Genomic DNA, 26285 nt, shown 5'->3' on the forward strand with positions numbered 1-26285 from the left:
GTGACGCAGGAGGTTCCGGCCAAAAGCCATCTCTCTCTCTCTCTCTCTCTTTTTCTCTCTCTCCCTCTCTCTGTCACTGTCTGTCACTCTGTTTCTCTCTCTCTCTCTCCCTCTCTCTTTCTCTCTCTCTCTCTCTCTCTCTCCCTCTCTCTCTCTGTCACTGTCTGTTTCTCTCTCTCTCTCTTTCCCTTTCTCTCTCTCTCTCTCTCTCTGGATGGACAGCAGACAGACGCTAAGAATGACTTCGTCCATCATTTCGTTTATAAACCCAAAGAAAATGTAAACCTTATGCCCACCCCTGGTTTAAATAATTGCCTTTGCTGCCACCTAGTGGCCAACACAAGTCACTCCGCATCACTTGAGGAGGCGGGAACAATCAATTCATTCCATCGCACCTGAGAGGACCTGGTCGACACCAGCGAGCAAGGCTCCTCAACGTGGAGCTTGACACACCACGACGCTCGTTCGCGGGTCTTGTGTTTTTATCGTTCGCTCCGCGGCGAAGCGAAGGAAAGGTGGAAGCTTCAATCGTGACACCGTCAGCAACAGGTGGAGTCGCTCCTACATTCCTTGCAACAACACGTTTGTTCTAGAGGAGGACTACGGAAGTTACTTGCCCGGTCACAGGAACTCGGAGCAGGCCACGGAAGGACGGGGAATTACCGCCGAGGAGGGTTTGGGGATTGTCTCTTTTTCTGTTATTGTCTGTGTTTTTTGTCATCCGTTTGCTGCCGGACAACCATGACGGGACACACGAGGCATGTAAGAAAACACACTTAAGCATTCTATAGTTTTAAACATACATCACGCACAAGCGGATGGTCTTTCATTGCTAAGTCGCAATGTCACCCCATCATGCATTCAGCACCCACACAAACACATGCATGCGGTTCACATGACACCATCTCACAGTATGGCCATTTGGTCAAAATGCCCACTGAGATGGTTTCACATCACCATTACATGTAGATCTAGCACGAGAAAAAGCATTTAACAGTCTTCCCTTTCAAGATCACGCAGCTCGTTTTTTGACTGACACTGTGAATAGATTGTTGTGGGTGTAGAACTGCACTGCTTCGTACCGAGATGCTTTTCTCCATACTGTGCTTATGCTTAGCATACGGTTTTAAGCACTTGACGTGATTAAAATGTTTGGATCACTATGCTCCATACGGTTCGAGTTTGCGGTTCTCCACCACCGCAAACTGCAACCACAATAACAAACATTAAGTGGATACCTCTGACTGTGCCAATCAAAACTGAGCATTCTGAGCCCTCAGATTTTTAGGTCACCGTTTTATCTGTAAGTACTGTAACCTAATTGTTGATTAACAGCTTTTATGATGCGTATACTGTGTCAGTTGAATTTGTAGTTATCTCTCACCAATGCAGTGAACGGCATTGTTGCCATTCACACTGCAACAATAACTTGGAGTAAAATAGCCATGATGAACATTGGCCAACATTTAGAGTACAGTGGAGATAAAAAGTCTGTTCAACACGGTTCAAATTTCAGGATTTTGAGATATAAAAAGTGACATCCAATATTTTTTTCCACCGTGAATGTGACCGTGAACACGTATACTGTAACACAATTGAGTTTAAAAAAAATTCAAGGGAAAATAAAAACAATGTGCTTGCCCAACCAAGGGTGCACACAGGGCGTGTCACATTTAATTGATTAATGGACAACTACTTGATGATCAAATTCATCAACAACAATTTCAGTTCGTCGCCAAATGTTTCAATATTTTTGTAATCAGAAATTAAGTTAAATAGTCTCGATTTTATTTTGCACTGATTCCGAATACTAATACTGTACTACTACCGCTGCTACTACAACTACTCTGACAAAAAACAAAACAAAAAAAAACAACAACAAACCTACTACTAAGTGGACTGTAGTAGGTGTGTGAGTGTGGGATGTTCCAAACTGTAGAGACGATAAATTGGTGTATGGTACTACCCACTAGCAATACGGATACAAACCTGACCACCACAGGGTGAAAGATTAACCAAACAAACAAAGTTAGATGTTCATAAAATGTCAACATTTGTCTTGTAGTTTTGACCAAATGAGTGGGGTCTAGTAAACTGCCATTTATAGTGACACATTAGATTACGGGTATTAATCACTTGGGCCTGAACGATTTTGAAAAAAGGATCTAATTGCGTTGTTTCCCCCCCAATATCATAATTGGGATTTAATGTGCAATTATTCTTTTTCAAGGTTCTCCTGCTGTTTTTTTTTTGGACAAAAAAAATCAATAAATTCATGTTTTACAATAAGCCATATCAGATTTATGATACATGAATGATTTGTTTTTCTAAGTTAGGCTCATGCTAAAATAAATGTAAGTGAACCATGAATGACAGTAATTTGAAAGACAGTTTCTGAATATGATTAATTGTTCAGCCCCACTATCCACCAGTCCACTAATTTAAATGGTCACGTTCAATATGTTGGATCTGAGTGCTGTGAAGCTTGCGTAGGCGTACCCAATTGAGCGCCATTATGTTGTCATCATGTTGATGCACAGTCACGGCCTGCCGCATGCAGTGTTGTGTGAAACGTGTCTGTGAATAACACAGCGTGACACCGAGAACGCACATACCACCACATGCGCCTCAGTCACGTTAGATTAACCTCGTCCACTGACAGCGGTGAGTCAGAATGGCCGCAGCGGGGTGATCGACAGCGGCCCTCTCTTTCCCACTCGCGCGCCCAAACACACTCGCACACACGCCCACGTGAGATTTTTAGCTAGATTCTTGTCGAGGTAGTAATTCTTTGACTGATTTTTATCAGCTTCCTGATAGTTATTCTTTTAACAGAGACCATCATGCTTCACTCACCTATTGCAGTGTTGAAAAGGAATTTTTCAGCAACGTAGTAATGCATTGCTTGTTATTGATGTGTTCCATAGCCCAGCATAGAGCTATTGGAGTTAATGGGAGTTGTGAGAGAGAATGGCAATGAGCAGATGTCATTTCCTCCTTTGGTAAGTTCCTCTCAATATATTGTATGGGCGATTCACAAATTAGATATTTATTTGGCCTTTTTACAGTTACCGTGATATTCACCGTAACACTTGATTGGGAGATCCCATATAAGATGTTTCTGCCTTGGAAAGATAATGTTGCTCTGGTTACCCGATGTGGCTACATGATGAACAAACAGCAGTTCTGCGCCACTGCCAACAGCAACCCCACTGCACTTTAGTTGTTCAATTCCGTTGATTGATGGTGTCGTTTGAAACCTGTTTTCTTTTTTTTGGATGCCGCTTATGTCTCATATCTCACCACAGCTGTGTCTGTCAACCCATCACAACGAACAAGTTGCTGATTGTTGTCGTGATACAAAGTGTCTATGTGAAATGGCAAAGATTTGATTGATGTGACATTGCTTTTGAGCTGCAGTTCAACCCTCTCTCATTCGACTACGTCCTGGTTGCAAAAACAAGAGAGCACCTGGATCGAGAGTCCATCAAGAAGCAAAATGAATTTATCGAGGAGCTGAGAAAGAAGAATTTCAAAGTCACAGTGAGTGGGGGGAATTAAACAGACCTGTCGTCTCATGCACAGTTAAGCAATTGTGTCAGCGTGTAACACTTTGGTGACATTTTTCATCTCTCCCTTTGAACAGAAAATTATAGACGATAACCTGGTCTTCTTTGGCATGCAAGCTCCAGTAGAGATTTTTGAGAAGTACAGATATCTGCTGAAAGTTTCTGACGCCTGTAACTGGAGCTCAGACCAGAACAATGTGCCTCTCAGCACCAGGTAAAATGCTCTCCCTTTCTGACCGTGAACAAGTGAGCGCTCGAGTACATGCATTTGTGTATTTTCTGACTTTCATAAAACCAACAAATGTGCTCGCATAGGAGATGTACTGTAGCCCTAAAGCCTGCATTAGACAAGATAAGTCTGTTTTGATAATATGCTTGTGACACAAAGAGCTTGTTTGTTGCTGAAATGAGAATGCGGTTCAACATTCCAGGATGCCGGCTGGCCGCCGATGATGTAATTTTTCTCTTAGGAAGGATGGTTAGAGTGGTAACTCAATTCACGAGTCCCCCCAATTTATTTGCTTTTCGAGATTCAAGCCAGTGCACTGTTGATTAAAAAATATATATCTAGTTTGCTTTGTGAGCGATGACTTTAATTACTAAGTGTGCTTTAGGCCCTCCAGTTGCTTCGATGAAGTGCAAAAAAATCTGCATGTCACATATTCCAGGTATTTGTGCGGGTGGGGTAGAAGCTGTAAATTATCTGTCAGTATGACTCCCAAGAAAGTGAAACATGTAAGGGATTATGCTATTAAGGGAAAAAAAAGTGAGCACGGCATCCAACAGCAGAGTGAGACAAATATCGGAGTGCTACAAGGCACGAGCAAACTATTGTACTCGTGTGTATGTGTGTATCATGCTGGACTTGATTACACTTCATGAAACTCGTTCTGAGGCACATTTTTTTTCCCCAGACGTTTTGTTCGAATTCCAAATTGAACAACTTTAGAACCATTCGATATTGTAATCTATTTTTGTTGAAATGATGTTTGTTCTTCTTTTAGGATAAGAGTCGTCGATTTTATCTTGAACCACACACCGATCAGTTCAGGAGGTGAGATCCTTTGAACACACCGCCAATCCTCTTTGAAAATAGGGAAAGCTAATCTGGACGTCTCTGTCAACCTTGCCAGAGGGTCTGCGAGAGCTCATGAAGATGAAGGTTTTTGAGACAAGGTTCTGCCTGCATGAGGTAAATCAACCATTCCGGTGCATTATGCTGTCATTGGTTAAACTGGTAGTACATGTTGCAAACGCCAGCCGTCCAGATAAAAAAAACTGCACTTTAAGCCTTTCTTGCACAAATAATAATAACCTACTTTAGGATTTTTTTCTCAAGTGTTTTTACTACTCTTTCGGCATGAAAAACAATAATGGCAGTGGATGGCAACACACACAAGAGTCCATTGTAGGGCTTGATGCACAACTGTGACATTAAGATTAATTAATATAAGAGACAACAACATGCGAATAGCTGTCCACTCCAGTAACGCTGTCCCCCAAAGGGTTAAGATTTAACAAAAACAAACAACTATGGTCTTCTTAAACTTTTATTTATTTAAATTGAATGTTTTAGCGCCATGGGGGATTTTATAAATTAAAAGATGAGCCGATGAAGCAGTCCAATAGGCAGAAGTGAAGCTGCCCACACTTCAAGACTGACCAGTTCCTCCTGGGCCCTTTAACAAAACAAGCTTGCTCTATATATATATATATACTGTAAGGGCGGCCCGGTAGTCCAGTGGTTAGCACGTCGACTTCACAGTGCAGAGGTACCGGGTTCGATTCCAGCTCCGGCCTCCCTGTGTGGAGTTTGCATGTTCTCCCCGGGCCTGCGTGGGTTTTCTCCGGGTACTCCGGTTTCCTCCCACATTCCAAAAACATGCATGGCAGGCTGATTGAACGCTCTAAATTGTCCCTAGGTGTGAATGTGAGCGTGGATGGTTGTTCGTCTCTGTGTGCCCTGCGATTGGCTGGCAACCGATTCAGGGTGTCCCCCGCCTACTGCCCGAAGACAGCTGGGATAGGCTCCAGCACCCCCCGCGACCCTAATGAGGATCAAGCGGTTCGGAAAATGGATGGATGGATATATACTGTATATATATATATATAATTTTTTTTCACAGATGCGGCATGCCGTGATTGTGCACCAACTATTCTATTAGCAGTTTGAAGGCTTGGATGTGATCTTCGTGTTCAATAGTTGCTTTTATAGAAAATGTTTGCTGGGAACGGGTGTGAAAAGAGAAAGAAAGGCGTGTCACGTGATTGACCTTGTTCGACACAACAGAAAGGGAGCGCTTGTAACACTGTGAGCAACTGTTACGTATCAGCATATCACAGGCCACTAACATGTTTTACAATCCTGCGGAGAAGTATGAAACATAACTCGACAAAGGTCTTTACAAACAATAGACTGGTGAGAGTGAACTTCACCAACAGCGCCTGTATGAGGGCCATTAAGTGATGTCTCATGCCAGTGAGTCATCGAAGCATTCAGGTGTGAGGGTTTGATTTTTTTTTTCTTTTCTTCCCAAGCCCTGCGTCTTTTTGTGTCATCAGGTTTTTCCTCTCACAAGATTCATTGCAGAGGAAGTGGAAGCAAAATGACACGTGCTCGTTACAGTGCTGATTCCTGCTGTTGTTTGTGCATGGGTCATTTTCGTACAATTTGATTGAGGAAAGACATGCCCCGCTGAATTTCCTTTTGTTTAGCTGTTATGAGTATTTGAATGATTGACTGTTATCATTCGATCGGCAATTATTGGTTCAAGGGAAAAAAAATACAGTATATCTTCTCAACTAATATTTTTCAAACTAGTCATGCCAAACTGTCTTTAAAAAAAACGCTGATAAACATTCAATATGCATTCTCCACAAAAAAGGGGGGGAATGTGGGATATGAAACTTTTTTTTCTTTTAACTGAAAAAAAAAATCTGTGAAAATTTAAATCAGTGGGTGCCTAACTGCCAGTATGTGTGGGGGTCCACTGTAAAACCAAGGCAACAGAAAAAGGGCAAAATGAAATCGTTGTCTTTCCCGTTATTGATCATATTATTTGAAAATGACTACATAAGACAGTCATGTTAGTGTTTATAGATGATGTCATCCTTGCGGTGCGCTCACATTCTGTTTATTGTAGCCAATTTGCTTTACCTCTGCAGAAAAAGAAACAGCGAGAGCTGACAGAGAGCTGGGCTCGATGGACCGCTTGTTTCCAAGGGCAACCCATTACTGCCGTCAGGTTGGAATTGCAACACCTCTTCCGCACGCTTCTGCTTGTCCACACGTCAAGAATTTGTAGCCATTTTGTTTAGCATTTTTGTTCTTCTGTGAAGTGGTTCAAATGTGGGTGTCGTTCTCCACACGTGATACATATGACGCACACCTTGTTTGAAGAAATTATTCAAAAAGAAAGCACTAATGCCCTATGAAGATTCCTTTCACTTCAGTAAAAATATCATGGCAGGTAAATAATATCATGACTTTATTGTGACCTGAATAGTATAAAACCTCGCGTTCACAAACCGGTGTCTCTTGTTATGTGAACTAATTCATAGGTGTCAAACTCGGGTCCTGGAGGGCCGCTGTCCTGCATGTTTTCCAAGTCTCCCTGTTGCAACACACCTGATTCAAATGAACAGGTTCAATGTCAGGCTTGTGCAGAGCTTGCTGGAAAACATGCAGGACAGCGGCCCTCCACGACCTGAGTTTGACACCTATGCCTTAATTGGAGTGTGTCCACTTGTTGCCATTCATACAACAGAGTAATAGCTTCCGAGATGTCATGTTGAGGAAGTGCACTTGTGAGGTTATTGAGACAAGAGCATCATAAATTAAGTATTCTTTCTTTTGTGTCATTTTTGTTTGCGGGTGTGTTGTGACATTTTTCTTGTGTAAAATGTGTTTCGGCTGAAAGGGGACGTCTACCCAAAACTATTCTTTGCAATATGTTCTGTGCACCTTCACTTGTTTAAACACCGCCTTCTGATTCATATTGTGTTTACGGAACATGAGTTAAGCAGCAAAGTCCACCCGTTTTTAGCCATTTCAGGTGGCGGCCATTTTGTTACTTTCTGTCGACTGAAAATGACATCATAGTTGCTCAGGTAATGACCAATTATGGCTTACCTGTTTTCTAAAGCTGAGCTATGAATGGTCGTTACCTGAGCCCTGAGCAACTGTGATGTCATTTTCAGTCAACAGCAAGTGGCAAAATGGCCGCCCCCCGAGATGGACAAAAACGGGTGGATTTTACTGCCTAACTCATACTTCACATTCACAATATTAATCAGCGTAGAACATATTCTTGTAAAGAACATTTTTGGGTTGACTTCCCCTTTAAAAAAAAGGTTAGGAAACACTACTATAAAGACACTTTGTGTTGATAGGAACTATTTTGGAGAGAAGGTGGCCTTGTACTACCTTTGGTTAGGCTGGTACACATACATGCTTATTACTCCCGCTGCCATCGGGGTCATTGTCTTCCTCTATGGCCTCGCCTTCTTCAACACGTCGCCCCTCATGTAAGATTTGACTCAATTAGATTCTATCTTATACGGCAGCAGCAGCCTCTGTGAACAATCCAAGCGCTTGTTGTCTTGTAGAAAGGAGGTCTGCGACATCGATGTGGTCATGTGCCCTCTTTGTGACAAGAGATGCAAAGTGTGGCTGTTGTCCGACACGTGCACCTATGCCAAGGTCGGTCGGCGCGTAGGCTTCTCAATGTTTTTTGTCATTGTTTTTTGATTTTCTTGAGGCTTACAGTTGGTTTCACATGTCCATAGGTGAGCCTGCTTTTTGACAACGAAGGCACAGTGCTGTTTGCCATGGCAATGGCAATATGGGGTAAGTCGAGTGTCCTGAAAACCATTTTCCTTACTTGAAAAAGTGTCAAGTAAACATCCCAAATGACGGCAGTGGTGAGCTGCGCAGTTTGTCCCTCAGATTTCATTGGAGAATTACCTGGAGCTGGAGTATGTAGTCTCAAAGCTGCCAGCAAGATTTCAGTGTAGCACTCAAAGGCATGCATTCTTTGATTGCTCATCAAAGTTGGCTAAAAGAAGTTTTGCTCTGACCAACCAATCGGAGAATGAAAAGATGTTCACATGATAGTGGGCCACCCAAGTGGTTGCGGTGGGGCAAATATGAAATCAAATTGTTATCAAGAAACCGTCCCATTGCAAATATGGTTGAAGTTACCAGCACATAGGAAGCAATGCTGCTGCGAAATGAAGATAAATGGCTGTCGAAAAGAAATGAATACAATCTCATGGAACAGATATTAGAATGTTGTGGAAGCCTGCAGAGAATGCTTCTTTTTTGTGGGTTTGTTCACTGTTTTTCTTGATGCATCGTGTGTCGTCAAGCGGTATAATATTGATTTAACCAATGACTGTTGATCTACCTTTATTTAAACAGCTCTGTGAGAAGTCCCCCTACAAGAAGGAGGAAGTGCAGTCTTCCAAAGTAACAAAGGCGCTACATGACTGTACATAGAAGGGTGGGGTGAGCTAGAAAGATAAAGAATGCATTGAGGGTAAAAGAGTGCAGCAGGGATGTTGTCATTTATCTCCTTTCTTTGCACTTAGGACACAGGACCTTCTATTCAATTTAAAGCGTGACCTGCCTAAAATTGTTTCCCTAAACATGGCTGTAGCACAATGTAAGCATTTGTACCAAATTATAACAAACAAATATTAATGAGCACAAGTGTGCACGAGTCATTCGCACAGTTCTGAGGTTGGCGGTTTGCATTAAGTCTTTGGCCTTCCTGTGTGGCGTTTGCATGTTCTTCCTTTGTGTGTTCTCCACATGCGCCGGTTTTCTTCCACGTTCTATCCCAAAACATGCAAGTTAGATTCACTGAAGGCTCAAATTGTCATAGAGTAGGTATGAACACACAGTGTGTGAATGGTTGTTTGTCTAGAGAGGATCTGCCCTCTAATTGGTTGGCAACCAGTTGAGAGTTTATTCTGCCTCTGGCAAAAAGACGGCTGAGATAACCCCGCGAGCACAACCCTCGTGAGGTTAAGCCATAACAAAGATGATGTACTGATGATCCAAAATAATACCAAAAGAGCTAAACCACTTTGGTCCACTAAGTCACTGTCGATTAATTTAGCATGTTTTATTTTCTTTTTACAGCCACGCTGTTTTTAGAGTTCTGGAAAAGACATCGAACTTCCTATGTGTGCGAATGGAAGGTGTCAGATTGGTGTGAGGAGGAGGTACGATCGGTTATCCTTCTTTTTGAAACAACCACTTTTTTTTTTCAGTTCTAGGCGAACTCTCGATTGTGTTTGTTTCTCATTGTTTGTGTCTTTTTTTAGGAGGAGCTCATCTTGGAGATTGTCAACAATGTTGACTGTGAACCCAAAAAATTCAAGCACTCCTATCTGCGCAGCGCACTGGTTTTGATCTGTGTCATAATTATGGTAGGTACTTTGGTTTAGTCACATACATTCAAAGGAAAATGCATGTCAATTTGCTATTGGGATAAGTATCAATTTGTTAGTGTTGTTTTTGATAAGACGGTACAGTTGTCCCCGATTTTTTTTGTCCCATGGACCGGTTTCACGCAATATTTTGATGGACCGGCACAGAAATAATAATAAATAATAAATATACTACTCATCATTACACTGGATGAAGTTATTGTATTTAACTGAGTCGCGAAAATGAGCCGGAGTGATGGCCGACAATTGTCCGAAATGTCATGTCTTAAAGGGATCGACAACTTAATATGAATTACCTGTCGCAATAATACTTCCTTTTGTCATTTTTTTCTAGCTTGTGGCAGTATTATTATTTTTTTAAATAATCAACAATAACAAGACCGAGAGGCAGAGCTATAACGTTGATTATTAAAATAAAACTCAGATGAGCAATAATATTTTTTCTTTGCTCGCTCTGTGTGGCCCGCTACTAAATGGCCCACAGGCTGGCGCTGGTATGCATCCCGGTGCTCAGGGATCTAAATAATTTGTTTCCACAGATACTGGTGATCATCGGTCTGACGCACGCGCTGGTGGTGTTCAGGGTGATCGCAGCGGTGCAACTGGCTGAGGGGTCATGGGAGTTCATGACCACGCACGCCAACAGCATAGCCATGATGCTGGGAGCCGTCCTTCATTACCTGATCATCACCGTCATGACTCAGGTACAAAAAGTCTTGAATGCAACGTTGTCTCCATTCAGTTAGGGTCCTTTGTGAGGTTGCTTACGTTTTTGTGGTTGCAGGTCAACAGGAGAGTGGCCATGAAACTCTGCGAATTAGGTACGTTAATCAGTATTGCTTTGGGTCCGTATAATAGTCCGTGCAGAATTCAGCTGAAAATTTAGTCTACGGGACTGCGCAAAAATCTCGGGCCACCATTCCGTTTTTTTTTTTTTTTTGAGTAATCCTACTATTTGGATATATGTTTTAATATTAGCTAATTTCCTGTTGCTCTTGTGCCTTGTCAAAACAAATGGTGTGGCTGTGGCAAATCATTAGACACCAAGGCTTGCTGTGCCGTATTTGTTATTGTATGCTTTCCACAAATAATAGTTTTCAGGACTTGAAAAGTTCTTTATTTGATTGACAGTCCAAACTGGTTTGAAGAGCCGGAGGCGAGCCAAATTTGGTTCACACGCATTCCTGCATTGAGCAAAACAAGAGCGGCCAGCATACACATTCCCACTCACAAAACGCAAAGAAACAATGGCAATATCTATCGTATTATAAACGATTTGTAAACGATGGATGAAAACTAGCCTGATGGAACCGTAAAGTGATAAGTCTGGTTTTGAAATTGGAAAATGCTCCACACTGTCAGTTAGAAAATCAGTTCCTGCCCACGTAGAGTGCCTGTCAGTCAGACAGGAAGGTGACACACTGATCACTTGCAGCACAGCCGCTTGGCACCTGAATGCTTGGCCCAAAATTCGAAGAACCATGTGGCCCAGATCCAGTGTTACAGGCGCACATCAAAACCTACACTATTCATTTATTGATTAAACGAGAAACCCGTGAGGACGACACTTTTTTTTTCTTCAGTGCTGTGAATACCTGTCTGTGAGTTCTTGTAGTAGATTAGACCAAGAATTTATATATTTACGAGAGAGCGCGAGCAACATGCCGTTTTGACATCAGGGTGTGGTCAGAAACAAACAATTAGGTGACTAACTTTGCGTGAACTTTGGAACTGGGCCACAACATGTCAGTCACGTGAAACAACAGGTGACCTCCAAAAAGGGAGCTCATTGTTGACAATGAGAAGCCGGTTGAAGAATTGCACGTGTATTTAAAAAGATGCCCAACTTTGTTTGGGGCTGAAGCGGATGTTAGATGACACCTTGGCTGTGAGGAAATTCAATGCTCAAAATACATCAAATGTGTGTTTTTTTTAGAACTGCTCATTATGATTGCGAGTTACAGAATTATTTGGTGAATGAGTATATTTTTGCCGAAAATCTCAACATGCGTTTTTTTTTTTTTTTTTTTAAGAGATGCTCATTAAAAAAGACAAAATATTTCTCACTCTGGTAATATATTTTTGAAGTGTGGATGAATAGAAAGTTTCAGGGCTGGGGTGTCAACCTCATTTTAATTCAGGCACCACGCAGCCTACCGGTAATTTGATGTCAACTGGGCTGGAGTGTAGTGACCTTGTTGACTAACGTTTAACTGCTCGTTTTGCAGCTATTACCACAGCAAGGATTCATTTCCCCATTTCCACTCATTCCAAAACAACAACAAATTTAGCTGTAAGCGGAAATTATAGAACTCTTAACACAGCACAAAACTGCAAGGTCACGGCTGTGCTCATTCACTTGGAAATTCACCCGACGCAGTAATAGTCAGAATTTGCCCTGTAATGCCACTTTTCCATTAACCCCAAACAGCCCCACACCACTCCGCCAATACAACAGGCGCGGGGCGGGATCAACTGTTCTGCGCAGTGGTCCCACACCATTTCACAAGTGGCGAGTCTCGACCGCTGTTTTTTTTTTGTTGTTGTTGTTGAACAATTCAAAATATGAATTGTCGTTGCATGATGTGGCTACGTTGGAAAGTACAGTCCATTAAAGGCACAAAAGCTTTCACGTATAGCCGAAAAATCCATTTCAGGGTTTAAGACGGCGAGACAGCAGTCCGCCGTCAAGGCAAAAATACCGTGTGTACGGCACACATTTTGGGTGTCTTGTAACAATGTAGAAACATGTTTACAATTTCATACGTCCCATGGGTGAAATAGTGGCATTGTGATTTCGCGAATGGTATGCAAAGCTTGCGCCAATGCTCATTGATTGTGAATGGACAGCTCACTGACATTCGTTTGGCTCGTCGTCCTCACTCTCTGGCGTCTGAAACCCTCTGGTGGCCACACAGTGCCGCCATCCCCGAGGTGGGGGCCGTGATGCTTTGGGCCGGGGGAGGGAATGGCGAGATTCTGCTCTGCTGCTGGAGGCCTCTCATTCAACTGAATGGGACCCAGCGAGCAAGCGGTGCGTGCGCTTGTTAAAAAAAAAAATTAATCATCAAAAATGGCTCCATTAGTACATATGAAAGTGTAAATATGTTTCAGCCTTGTTATCAAATATTATTAGGTTTCTTGTACACACTGTATTTTTATGACTTCAAAGACACCTGGTGGGCGGTGTGTCGAGAACCAGGAAATGGGCATATGCGGCGAAGTTCCCGAGATGATTCTGAAAAGCGGGTCCATTGTAACCGCTCGGCCCCGAAAAAGTCTCATGGAAAAGTGAACAGCCGGAATCAAGCGAGGCTGTCTCGGTTTGGATTGGTGCTATTGGAATAGCGCCCAAAGTTTGACACCCGTGCTTTAGTTACCGTCATAGTGTTGCAATTTCCTCAATATTATCTGACAAGAGAAAGGATATTGTCACATTTTTATTAATATCTACACACTTTCTTTTAGCACTTTCTTTTGTTATTTACAGCCAGAAGTGAACCGCCCAACAAATCCAATTCCATTATAACTTCACATTTGTACAGAATGTACATGAAATGATGACAATAATCGTGATTTACCACATAGTATTGGCCTCATCACTGGATGAACCTCGTTGCTAATAAGAATTGTGTCTGTGGCAGAGAAAACCAGATCATTCGCTACCACTGAGAGGAGTTTCACCGTCAAGATGTTCACCTTCCAGTTCTTCACGTACTTCTCCTCTCTCTTCTATGTCGCCTTTTTTCTCGGCAGGTAAGAAACTCCGCAGTAAACGGCATCAACTGGCGTTAAAATGCATATTTCCGATGACTGATGTCCGCGACATGACTTGACTCAACAGGATAAATGGTCATCCTGGTCATTATGTGCGGATTGCCAGCAAATGGAGGTTAGAAGAGGTGAGTAAGCGCGATACAACCAAAATTTCATTTGCACATTGCTGTTTTCAATCCATCCATCCAGTGTCACCCCAGTGGATGTCTCACGGACCTCTTTATCCAAATGGCCATCATCATGGTCCTGAAGCAAACCATAAGCAATGTCTTTGAGTTCACCGGCCCGTACGTACGCAGCAGTTGCATATACATCAAAACAGTACACGCTCTCCCAACAATGTGTCCAAAATAGTCTGTCTTTCCTCCTGCTGGCCTAAGGTGGTTTGGCAAGTGGCTGAAGAGGAGAAGAACTCAGAAGCTAGTGAGAAAATGCGCCCACTGCTACCTAAAAGAAGAATCTCAGGCTAAACATGGAGCTGAGCTGTGCGATAACTGCAAGCTGCGAGACTGGCTGAACAACTACCGCCTCAATGATGTGGACTCGTTCAGCCTCTTCAAAGAGTTCCTAGAAATGGGTACGTCTAGTCTGAAATTAAAAATGAAAAGGTTACATAGCTGCTTTGCTTGATTGATTTCTTTCCCCCACCCCCATGCAGTGATCCAGTTCAGCTTCACCACCATATTTGTGGCAGCGTTTCCTCTCGCTCCACTGCTGGCCCTCATCAATAACATCATTGAGATCCGCCTGGATGCCATCAAGATGGTCACCCTCGAGCGCAGAATGGTCCCCAAGAAGACCAATGATATTGGTGAGTGGGACCGTGGTGGAGAAACAAGAGCTCATCCTTTTTCTCACATTCACTGCCAGCCATTTGAGAGCATTTTGACTTTATCAAGACCTACAAGATATTCTGTTAAATTATTTACCAAATAAACCGAATGAAAGCATGGACTCTCTCACCAGGAAAAATAAATTATTCTGCTTTTTGTCCCCTTCTTTTGTAATTAGCAGTAGAACAAAACTAGGCTCATAAAATGCAACTGTTTCTCACAAACTGGGATGATCTCATTTCTAAAATGGTGCATTGTTGCCTTCTACTGGTGGTTGCGCATCACAAAAGTTGCTTCCAAGCTTGACAGACACGCCGTCAATAAACGTAATTGAATGAATGCATTTTTCATTAGACAAGTTTTATGTAGTAATTATTCCATAATTAGATGAAAAGTTACTCTTCACTCTCTGGGCAAAATAGGATCTATCCGAATAGAGTGACAATTGACAAAATGGAAATCCCATTCATCTGTTCCAGCCTCCCCAAAAAGCAACAAAAAACTGTTGTCATGAAAATCGCCTTTTGTAATATTATACTTTATAAAAACATCCTGTAATGACAGTCCAGTAATAGAATTACCGTCAACATTTTGTGCATGATGATTCATTTATTGCCTCTCCTTCAGGTGTCCGCAGTTGGGCAAACAAAGGAGACTTTCACTCAACTACTGTAGATGACTTGGTAATGTGCAGTACTATTAGGTGTTTTTTGCAGAGGATAGAGACTATATGCCTATGAGAATCGTGATATCTGTCTAAATTTGTTGCTGCAATGTTTGTGTTCAAAGATATGTTCCTTAAAGTGTTAGCACTGGTAGGGAGATCTTATCCGTTAGCTTGTCTATGGTATTTTCCATTATGCATTAGCATTATAAGATAATAATAATAATAATACATTTTATTTATAAGCGCCTTTCAAGACACCCAAGGACACTTTACAATAACAAAAAACACAAAACAATACGGGTTGAGCAGCGGCAGCCAAAACGCGCCAGCGTTCACTCAACCTAAAAGTCAGAAACAAGGGAGGGACAGGGGGAGAAAAAAACCCACGCTCGAACTACCCTCATTTTGAGGATAATTTAACCTTTATTTGTCTCACAATGGAGAAATTCCCAATTTACAACAGCAAAATTATGAAAGGGAGAAAGTAGAAGACAAAAGTACATAAATATAAATATAAAATATAAAAATAAGCATATTAAAAATGGGTGAGTGTGGGTGAGTCCAGGTTTTCAGGACTGTCTGTTCGATAGCGTGACAGCAGTCGGCTTAATTCATGTGGCCATTTTAAATACGAACTATGTAATTCTCTCTGTTTAAAGTCTATTTTGACATTAAGCTTTAACTGGGAGTGGCATTAAGGCTGAAGATTTGTTCACTGTGCCAAACCGTTGCCTCTGACTCAAGTTTTTGTTTACAAGTCAAAGCAAAACATAAATAATAAAACTCAACAATCTGGTTACTGGTATCACAGTGCCTTGACGCTGTTTATTTATTAAATGTAGCGATTACTGGAATTCTCAAGTGTTAACACAGTCCCTTATAATGCTGAATTTCAAAAGAAATTCTTTGTCAAACACAAGAACACTTTTCAAATGTGGGTTAAAATAGGGAACAAATTTTTCATTCAAATCTACAATGCATCGTTTGCTATTTTCTACATAATTAACTATAAAGTCAAACTGTCTAATTATAATTATTGCTTGACACATGTGAAAGGAAGTAAGAAGCAGATAAATATAGAACAGTAAAAATATAAACTATGAAACTTTTGTAGGGTGGAGAGCCCTTTGGGTTTTCCGGTTATGCAGTAAGTTCCACTTCCAGTTTTGTGGTTAGGTTTTTTTTTTTTTTTTTTTGGGGTGGTACTTGGTGTCAAAGGTTTGAGAACCTCTGAAGGCTAAAATTAAAATGCCACAGCACAAATGCACTTTTGCTCAACGAACTGCCTGGTGGCCATTGCAAAAACTACATGGGTCAAAATCAAAATACTCTCATGGTAGTTGATCTTTAAATGTTGCTGAGATAAGTTATGTCTTTGTTCAAATGTTTGCTTCTCCTCAGGTGTGTGGATAGATGTGTTGGAGGCGATCGGGGTCTTAGCCGTCATTGCAAACGGGCTGGTCATCGGCGTGTCGTCAGACTTCATCCCTCGACTGGTGTACCGTTACCACTATGGACCTTGCGCCAACGGCACAGCGACCGATATCGAGTGAGCATGCGTTGTCTTTCTTCAAGAAAATATCCCTATTCTGGGCTACCCTGCACAATAAATTGTGATTTGTCTCATTTCTTATTTTCCCAAGTTGTATGGTTGGCTACATCAATAATACTCTCTCCACTGCCTCCATGGATAACCTGGAAATCCGCAAGGAGTTTTCCTCTTTTCAGATGGTGACTCCAAATGGAATGAATGTCTCTTTCTGCAGGTTGGTTTGCACTTTTCCCTTGCTAAATGTATGACCTTTTCAATACCGGAGCCGTTATCACAGATTGAGCAGACGGATTCCAGTTCAAGAAACTTTTTTTGTCGCTTGCTTTTATTCTCAAACACTAAAATGCATCGATCGGTAAGGTAACATGAGTCCTCCTCTTCACAGCTATAAAGACTACAGAGACAGCAATGACTACAACCTTACGCCGCAGTTCTGGCTTATTTTAGCCGTGCGCTTCGCATTTGTTATCCTGTTTGAGGTGAGCTTCAGCTCGATGCGACCAAATATGTTCTCACGAACTTAATGACAAAAACAACATACGGTGCATCGTATCGTCATCCCTCGAGAAACTGACGCCATCTCTACTTGCAGCACATCGTGGTCATATGCAAATTTATCGCAGCCTGGTTCGTACCAGCCGCTCCCATGCATGTCAAGAACGACAGTCTCTTTGATAAACTCAAAAGACTAAAAGAAGAGCTCAGGTGAGAGTTTGAGTTTGAAGTGAAGGTACTCTGGGTTTTTGTTTCAAAGTTCAATGTCAAAATGTCCAAATCAATCCTTACTATTGAGTCACATATCATTACTGTGAGGCAAAATCCTCAGAAATCACTACTTTTCAAGAAATTAAAAGAACAAAAAAACCCAATAATAATACATTTTATTTGTAAGCGTCTTTCACAGCACTCAAGGACACTTTACCACCAAGAGCAAACAATAAAACCACAGATAAAACTATAAATAAGAGATAGATTTAAGTTGAATATGCAAGTTTGAATAGGTTGAAAGGGCATCTTGAGTTACCAAAAATCGCTTACTACATACATACAAACTACCTTATACCGTTGCGTACCAACATCAATGCAACACCATAACTCTGTTGACATCATCGACTGAAACTCTTTTTCACAGGTCTTAGAGCCATGAGTGATAGAATAAATAAAACGATAAGATGACTAAACCATTTAAGAGGCGGACATGAATCCGCACACACCTTCGTGGCTGACAAATTCCTTCTGCATCGAAACATTACAGTAATCCATTTTAAACAAAATAAGCTTACTCAAATCTATCTAACCTATTTTTACTTGTTAATCTCTTTAAAAAAAAAAATCCGGACTTTCAATCGTGAGGCGACATAATGCAGCACGGCTCCCGCTGAGTGAGGGATGAGGTGTGGTTTTCACATCACTTCTCAGACAGTTGAGTGTTTGAGAGAGCTAATAGATTTGGTTCCAAACCATTTTCAACAATTGAAATCCGTTGATAATGCATATAAAATTAACACGTCATGGGGACAGACCAATAGATGGGTCGATTTGTGACACAGCCTGGCATTCACCTTGCCTCATCTATATTGTCCAGCTTATTGCTGGCGAATTTGTCAACATCAGTTTAACCATTTCCCTGACAGAGATTCTGAATGTAAAGACCAATTGAATTCTCCGCAGGTCATTCGAAGAGAGCCAGCGCTTACATTCTGCTGGTGCAAACGGAATGTGAACCCAGTGTTGCCTTGTGCATTGAAAGTGTCCCCAACGATCACACTTGGGTTGGCTCAACTTCGAAGCCATTCATCAACTTGAAGTGTTCAGATGGAGGGCTCCGACTGTCTATCGATATAATGGCGATGTGGATTCCCACATATGAAACGAACGGACGTATTCTCGGACCAAACAAGTGTACAGTCACTCATTTTGCTGTTGTCTTCAATGAGATTATTGGTATTTCATTATTCTGCACTGAATGTTTTTTTTCTAATTAATGCGTGACTTATTTGTGGTCCTCGTCTGAACATAATTTATACTATTAGTGCACAGTTTGTACTGATTGTATGACAATGTTGCCTTATATCGTGAAAAGCGTTGTGGTAAAAATCACCATTATTGCCGAGAGACTGACAGAGGGCTTTGAAATGTTTTGCACAGTAATGTTTTATAATGAATAAAAGAAAATGTCATATCCTCACAGAAATATAAGATTGTCTTGTGTGACCAATGTTGATTCCAAATGGCATTTTTGACAACAAATGCATGTAAATCTCCTTCTGCCTGAGGTTTTTATATCCATATAAACAATGTTTACAGTTGCTTGTCAGTGTTATTTGGATAAAGTCTCTCTCTGACCCTGACCTAAATAAAGGTCTTCTGGTTATGGTGAGCACTTCAATATAGTAATCAGCATACGCTTAATTTCTCTACAACAGTCCAATCAACAAATGAAAGGCTGACATCTCAACAATGAATAAATATTTGTGTCATCGGTAAAAATAACGTGTGATTTGTTGGCACGCTGTGCTTGCGTAATCATGGACTGTGAAAAGTGAATGAAGAATAATAATTGTAAGAACTTTGTTAACGATGTTTTGTAAAATTAACTTTTATATACACAGTGTGGTAGATTGAAGCTGATCATCATGCATGCATTTTCTTTTGTTTAGCGTCTCCTCAAAATACACTATATAGTGTAGTGTTGTACCAGTAAGTCTGCAAGAAGCTCTAAATGCACATTTCATTGGTCAGAATGTGACAATTTTTTTCTCATAAGATATGTCTGAGTGTGACTCAACGGTTCGACTGAAACCGAACAATTAAATGAAAGCAAAGTCCATCAAGATAAAAAAAACAGTGGAAAAAAAAACAACTCGTAATTTGAATGGTCAATGCAAACAGTGAAGTTGAGGCTCTCATTACTCCAGACAGGGATTCTATCTTAAAACATGCACTAATAACAGTGTTTTCAGCTGGGGGGGGGGGAAGAGTTGTCAGTTACAGTGGCAACACAATACGGCTGCCCTCTGGCTTCAGCAGCGAGAAGGGGGAAAATGCATTGAAAATAAATAATTGGGGGGCTGCAATGCATAGCATCAATGGCCCCCTAAGCTGGAAATATGCTTTACAACAACAAAGCCGTCGCTTTTTCATGACCAGGGCTATGGCTAACCCACCCAACAGCTTTACGTTGGGTATGTTTTTGTCATTCTGGGGGAAAAAAATGCATGGTTTAGTTTTGGAGTTATTTCCACACTTTGCCAAGTTTGCTTTCGGTGTTGACTGCTACTTATTGGTCATTTTTGCCTGGACCCTCAGGGGTTCTGTAAATTTATAAAACGGACATTATTTTGTGTTAGTTTCTCATGTGCCTGCCAATTTATCCAAACGGTTGTTGAATATAACAGACAGTAAAAACCGACTTTTACTAGAGCATTGTTTTAGACAAGTATTTGTACTTCTTGAGTAAAGTGTAGTACTTTTCCCACCTCTGGCTTACTGTAATGCGTAAAACATTTTTCTATGTAAGTGTGCTTTTAATTAGCGTGCGGACAGTACTTCCTATTCTGGAAAGCAGGTGATACCCTTGGTCAAGAGCACGTGACACGGCACAGCCAATAGGAAGAAGTTCTGATGTCTCTCCAGGTGCAGGTCTCCGACGGCTGCGCAGTTGACTCCGTCCGTACACGTTTACTGCAATAACCACATTGTAACAAACAAACGGCTAGAATCGAAATACGTAGCTTTTTGTAAGAGTTACGGGAAGGGGACGACATGAGCTCCTTTCTTGTCGCCTTTATTTTGGTGACCTCGTCTTCGTGGATCAACTCTGTCGTCTCGCTCGGTAAGGATGCCATAGATCACAAATTTTGTTTGCCGAAGTTGAAGTGGATAGAAATTTACGCGTATAGTTCCATGCAGTGTATTATTTATGTCTACGTTCACCATTAAAAATCATTTGTGCTGTTTGTGCGGTCATGTACGCGGGGTCAAGCTAGCTGTCTCGCAGTCACATGTTGTTGCCTGGCAACAGGTGGACCGGATCCGGACTTTGGACGCGGTTGACTGACATTTAGTGTGTGGATTGCCGTACCGAAAGCACAAGAAGACCAACACAAAACAATATCTATGAGAAATCAGCCAGGGCCAGTCGTGCCGGTTATTTGGAGCTTTTGGTCTGCATCACACGATGAAATTGCGCATGCGCAACATAGCCTGTCCAACTGGTCCGCAATCAGTGACACTTCAAAGTAGCTGCGATGTCTTTTTCACGCATGAATGTCACAACTGAAAAGATTTTAAATTTCTCCACGGCTAATTAAGTAAATAAAACTAGAGTTGAATGATTTTAAAAATAATCAAATTGAGACACCCCCCTCCCCCGTTATTGTGATTTAATATGCATTTTAGGTTTGATTGTAAACATTTTTATTCCGGTTTGATGACAGCTGTACTGTACTGCCTATTTATTACCTGTACATTATTTCATTTGCCGGTTGTTTATCTGTTTATTTTTATGATATATTTTCTTCATTTTTAAAAAAAATCTCATAATACCAACTGGAACCTTTTTTAAACTTGTACACAATACTGTAAATACTCCATTTTAAAAACAACGAAAACTATTAAAAACTAAACTAATATGAATCACTTTCGAGAAAAATACTAACAAACTCGCTCTAATAACTAATTAAACCTAACTGAATTAAAAAAAAAAAAAAGTAAAAATGAATTAAAATGAAACAACCAAAGCTATAACCATGCTGTGTCTGCCTGAAGGAAAGACAGTGTGTAACTCTCCTGTGTTTGCAAATCAACATGAAGCTTGTGTTGATGAGGACCATTTTGAAGAAGACATACTCTATGCGGGGCAGCAGGATCCGCCATACCGGCTCAACTGCTCCTTGGGGTCAATTCCTCACGTCCAGGGTGACCCCCGGCCTCAGCTCACTTGGCTGAAAGACTGTCAGCTGTTTGGTGCCCAGCAGGGGAATTACTACCTTGAGTTTGCAAACATCTCTGTTGACGCTGGAGGGAACTACACCTGTTTGCAGCCCGGCAACAACACTGCTTCATTCACTGTGCGCCTCGTAGTTAAAGGTAAGCGTTCTTCATGTTCCTCATCTGTAATTAGTGCTTAAATAATCTCATTGCACATGCAGATTAATGTATTGCTTGTGTTTGAAACAAAAAAAAATACATGTGGAGAGGACCTTGACAAAGTCATCACATATGAAATCTCAAATGCAATATTGAGGAATTTAATGAGTTGATTTGTCAAAATCCTTCAGCCCTACTTGTGGTGTAGTGCAAGAATTTATGTGTAAGATTTACTCTGTGTGTCTCTCTACAGCATCCAAGTGCTCCATGGGTCCAGAGTTCTCATCGAATGAAGTTCTGAGCACCACCTGGGGGAAGGTGGGATCCATCGTCTATCTGAATTGCACCGTCCTGCTTTCCTGGGACCCGACTGACAAGCGATGCGACGCCTCGCTGCGGTGGACAAAAGACGGCCATGCCCTGAGCAACGGCTCACTGCTTTTGCAAAACACGTCTTCATGGTGATTGGAGGCAACTCTCAGACAGTGTGTGAGACCAAGTAGAACATAACGGGGGGGGTTTTTTGGGGTTTTTTGTTCTTGCTAGGTTTCAAGCTGGAGATCAGCTGGTGGTGAGCAGTGTGCTGGCAGTCCATCTTCGCGAGTTGGAAGACTTTGGACTGTACAGCTGCACAGTGAGGAACTCTTCGGCCGACTTCAACCTGCAGAAATCAAGTAAAAACGACATCATAATCCAGAGGTTTCGTATTTTAGTCCCTCGATGTATCACTTGCTTCAAGTCTCAACTGACCGCTTTCATCAATTGCAGGCATTTTATGACTTTTATGACTACCTTTTGTGACCACTTCTTTACAATTCACAACAAATTACTTTAACCTTTATTGCTAATGAATCCAAAGCTTTCTAGAAGTGCACCGATTTTAGTCTCATGATCATCATTTATATTCAACTATTTAACACTTTGAGGGACAGCGATTACTAAAGTGAACAGTTTATCATGTTAGCAGATTACATGGTGCATGAAAGGGTTCATGTCTGGGGTGTTTTGTTTTGGGGTTTTTTTAACCGTCAAGACAGCCCAAGCCACACTGCTGCCGTCACCGCAGCCTTTGTCGTCCTCCTCCTGCTGGCTGTAGCCGCTGTCATCTACTCCAAGTGCCACCTGAACATCAAACTGTGGTATCGCGACTCTTACGGAGACTACGAGATGGGCGGTGAGTGCGAAGAGTTGCTCGCACGTGAGGACGTTGACACCAAGCCGCTTGCGTTGTGTTTTGCTCAGACGGAAAGTTGTACGACGCCTACATCTCCTACGTGAACAATGACTACGACAGGAAGTTTGTCAACTTTATTCTCAAACCTCACCTGGAGAATAAACATGCATACAAAGTGCATCTCAATGACAACAACATCATGCCTGGTTCGGGTAAGACCAAATTCACACTCCACATGGCATCATTTCATGAAAAAGGGCGATTTTTGTGATGTTCAATTACCGTGCTGATGTGAAAAATTATTTGCCCGCTCCTCAAATGTTTTTTTTTTTTGATATAGATTCTCCATTTTGATGTTTAAAATCAGCAAACAAGTGTAAATATCTGACAAAAATAAGCCAAGTAAACATAAAATGCGGATTTAATTGAAATTATTAAGAGGAAAACGATATTCAAAGCTACCTGGTCCTGTGTGAAAAGTACTTGACCACATCAATGGAATCTGTGTGACAAAATGAAAGCTCGCCAAAAGATATCGAAAAGCTACAATAAAATGCCATGGCCCCCAAAAAATCAAGAAGAGATGGCAAATAAATTGACATCTATCCATCTGGAAAGGTTCACAGAGCCATTCCTAAAGCTTTTGGACTCTAAGTGAACCACAGTGAGAGACATCCACAAATGAAGGACCCCCCCCCCCCCCCCCCGCCCCGTCAAAAAAACAAACAAAAACAAAACATCTGAATGATTTCCAACACCTTTGGGAGGATATTTTATGGACTGCCTAGTCAGAAGTTGTCGTACCAACAGTCAAACACGGTGGTGGTAGTGGGATGGTCTTTGCTAATTGTGCGGATACTTTGCTAATTCAGGACCTGGTTGACTTGCTGCAATTAATGTTTGTGACCTCAAGCTTAAGCATTTCCAGATGTTAACTTCTGGATGGCATAAAAATAAAAACAAAAAGCTTTCTGGAGGGGTCTCATCAAAGTACAGGCTTGAATCCAGTTGAAATGACCTTAAAAAGGGTGTTCATACCTGAAAAGCCTCTGGTGTTGCTGAATTAAATCAAGAATGAAGTCAAATATCTCCACAGGGATGTGAAAGACTCATTGCCAGTTCCTCAGAATAAGAAATAAGCAAAAACAAAATGTATTCACATGAGAGCACATTGCCCATTGACAAAGACTCCCACGCTGATGAACTTGTGCCTTTCCCTTGCACATCACCACAACTGCGTTTCAAGAACCTTCGGCGGAGCTTTTGATGAACATAAGTCGCTCCCGACGTCTCATCGTGTTGCTGTCTCTTGCGTACCTGGAGCAGGACTGGTGCACCGGCAACTTCAGGTCAGACATCCTGACAAGAGCAAACTAGTCCTGTATGTCATGCATCATGCATGACATCATCAATGTGTTTGTGCGCCTGTTTTTGTCAGACAGGGCCTGCTGCACCTGTTGGAGCTGTGCCGGCAGCCCATCGTCATCATGCTGGAAGGGCAGCTCAAGCGCATGAGCCCTGAAATCAGGCAGCAGCTCGGTGAGCACCAACACTCTCTCACCCTACTCACATGGAGGCACAACTCTGTGGTAAGAATACACAAACCAAGCGGTTCCATCGTGACACAGTGAAAAACCAAACTTTCGCAAAGTGCGGCTTGAACAATTAACTCATTCAATCCGAGCCATTTTCACTGGAGCAACCCCCTCAATGACTGACCTTGCAAGGCCCACAGAATATTTGGTTCTAATGCTATATAAACATGGAGCCTACTAAAATAAAGTTTGGACTCTCTTCTTTCAGCAGAAAAAAAAATGTATCTATCTTTTTCCATTCTTCAGCAATCAGCGTTACAAAATGGCTAAGTTTCATGGAAATGGTGATTCCTGGGCAAAAAAGGGAGAAAAATAGCTTTTTGTAAAAGCATGCATTTCAAGCACGGGATGCACCACTGTCACCTACTGGTCGTTTTTTTTACATGAGTTACAATGCAAACGGCTTATTCTCATACACAGATTGCATCAGACCCTCCTCCTCTCTATGACGCAAAAAAAAAGACTTAGATGTACAAGTACGTTCTTGGTAGGGGGGGCCTAATTTTAAAAAGACATACAAGTACGTCTTGTGGAATGAAAGAGTTAATTGAAAGTCCACCTTGCAAATGTAGCGGAATGCAGTTTGCAAGATGTAAAGGCTGCAATTTGAGTGGGGTGGGGGGGGGGGCTTCATTTTGGTTTTTCGGTAGGCCTTATTTTATATCTAGTTGATATGTTTGTACGATAATGTCAAAAATAATCACATTGAATCGCAATGTTGAGAGGAAAAAATATCGCCATTAGATTATTTTTCAAAAGCGTTCTTGGAGAGCGGAACGTCCATCAGCAAAATGTCAGATGCCTTTTCATCTCTTGTTCAAATCACACTCTTTATATTCCGCCTATTCCCCCTTGATGGAATCCAAGCCAGATGAGTGTGTACCCAGTGGCTGCGGCGAACCGAGCCAAAGCGTACCGCTTCGTCGCGCCTCTGTCATCCTGTCCACAGACTCCCTCCTCGGCGTTTTGGAAGGAGCTGGCCTTAGCCATGCCTCGCAGGGTTGTCTTCCACAGCCAGGCGAAGGGAGACCCCCAGACGTTCCTCCAGGATGACAAAGACCCCATGCTGACCCTTGACCCCGACTATCTGGACTGCCGCTCTGACACAGACCCTGATGGAGACCTCGGTAAGAGTCTTCAAATTATATAAGATGGGGCGGGGGGGGGGGGGGGGATGGAAGCATTTTTAATATTTTGGGTTACTGGTTAAGAGCACGGTTAGTATCTTCACACCTTTTCTTTTGGTTCTCATTAGATTCAGTGGCCAGTGAGCAGAATAATTAACATTGCCAGGACATGAATGTGACATGTAAATGTTGTTTTATTGTCTTGTAGGCGTGCGGCTCCCTGTGTACAAAGCCATGACCTCCAAGGCCCCGATCCTTCCCGTTGTATCCAGCAGTGAGCGAGAACCAAAAAACCCAGACATAGATGTGTCAGACCTGGGAGCACGCAATTACGGAACACGCTCCGATTTTTACTGCCTTGTCACAAAAGAGGACATCTGAACACATACAGTACACTTACCTCAGATGAACCTAATTATCAAGAGTTAAGTTCTACTTTTA

At 41.8% G+C, this 26285-nt stretch overlaps 2 protein-coding genes across 4 annotated transcripts; both read left to right on the forward strand.

Moving 5' to 3' along the window:
- The first annotated feature begins 378 nt into the window (after positions 1 to 378).
- LOC147206312 (anoctamin-9) lies at positions 379 to 19166 on the forward strand. Of its 3 annotated transcripts, none has more exons than XM_086109032.1 (24): positions 379 to 762; positions 2928 to 3002; positions 3415 to 3543; positions 3647 to 3783; positions 4574 to 4623; positions 4703 to 4761; positions 6735 to 6814; positions 7962 to 8096; positions 8178 to 8271; positions 8358 to 8418; positions 9718 to 9800; positions 9903 to 10007; positions 10568 to 10732; positions 10813 to 10849; positions 13673 to 13784; positions 13873 to 13930; positions 13995 to 14092; positions 14186 to 14382; positions 14464 to 14616; positions 16707 to 16854; positions 16949 to 17071; positions 17243 to 17336; positions 17450 to 17562; positions 18529 to 19166. In XM_086109032.1, the coding sequence occupies exons 1-24, from the start codon at positions 742 to 744 to the stop codon at positions 18578 to 18580; spliced, it is 2379 nt and encodes a 792-aa protein (XP_085965158.1). In that variant the 5' UTR covers positions 379 to 741; the 3' UTR covers positions 18581 to 19166. The 3 variants fall into 3 exon arrangements, with proteins under 3 accessions (XP_085965158.1, XP_085965159.1, XP_085965160.1); XM_086109033.1 differs by having other exon boundaries at positions 3421 to 3543; XM_086109034.1 differs by lacking the exons at positions 379 to 762; positions 3415 to 3543; positions 3647 to 3783 and having other exon boundaries at positions 2952 to 3002.
- A 1315-nt stretch (positions 19167 to 20481) lies between these two features.
- On the forward strand, positions 20482 to 26285 carry sigirr (single immunoglobulin and toll-interleukin 1 receptor (TIR) domain). Its single transcript, XM_086108307.1, has 10 exons — positions 20482 to 20692; positions 21673 to 21948; positions 22202 to 22409; positions 22495 to 22622; positions 22982 to 23122; positions 23191 to 23334; positions 24369 to 24471; positions 24561 to 24711; positions 25667 to 25844; positions 26053 to 26285. Exons 1-10 carry the CDS (start codon positions 20623 to 20625, stop codon positions 26223 to 26225), a joined length of 1572 nt encoding a protein of 523 aa, XP_085964433.1. The 5' UTR covers positions 20482 to 20622; the 3' UTR covers positions 26226 to 26285.

Source organism: Hippocampus guttulatus, chromosome 4 (assembly GCF_054856545.1).
Source record: "Hippocampus guttulatus isolate MCC_2025c chromosome 4, RoL_Hgut_1.0, whole genome shotgun sequence".
In the NCBI taxonomy this organism is placed as follows: Eukaryota; Metazoa; Chordata; class Actinopteri; order Syngnathiformes; family Syngnathidae; genus Hippocampus; species Hippocampus guttulatus.

What these genes read in the sequence shown, in the direction of transcription:
- LOC147206312 (XM_086109032.1), top strand. Translation starts at nt 742, where the DNA reads ATGACGGGACACACGAGGCAT. An exon ending in AGAAGAATTTCAAAGTCACA is followed by an intron (nt 3,544 to 3,646) that starts GTGAGTGGGGGG and finishes CCCTTTGAACAG; the next exon opens with AAAATTATAGACGATAACCT. An exon ending in GTCTTTGAGTTCACCGGCCC is followed by an intron (nt 14,093 to 14,185) that starts GTACGTACGCAG and finishes TGCTGGCCTAAG; the next exon opens with GTGGTTTGGCAAGTGGCTGA.
- sigirr (XM_086108307.1), top strand. Translation starts at nt 20,623, where the DNA reads ATGAGCTCCTTTCTTGTCGCCTTTATTTTGGTGACCTCGTCTTCGTGG. An exon ending in CAACTCTGTCGTCTCGCTCG is followed by an intron (nt 20,693 to 21,672) that starts GTAAGGATGCCA and finishes ATCAACATGAAG; the next exon opens with CTTGTGTTGATGAGGACCAT. An exon ending in TGTGCGCCTCGTAGTTAAAG is followed by an intron (nt 21,949 to 22,201) that starts GTAAGCGTTCTT and finishes GTCTCTCTACAG; the next exon opens with CATCCAAGTGCTCCATGGGT.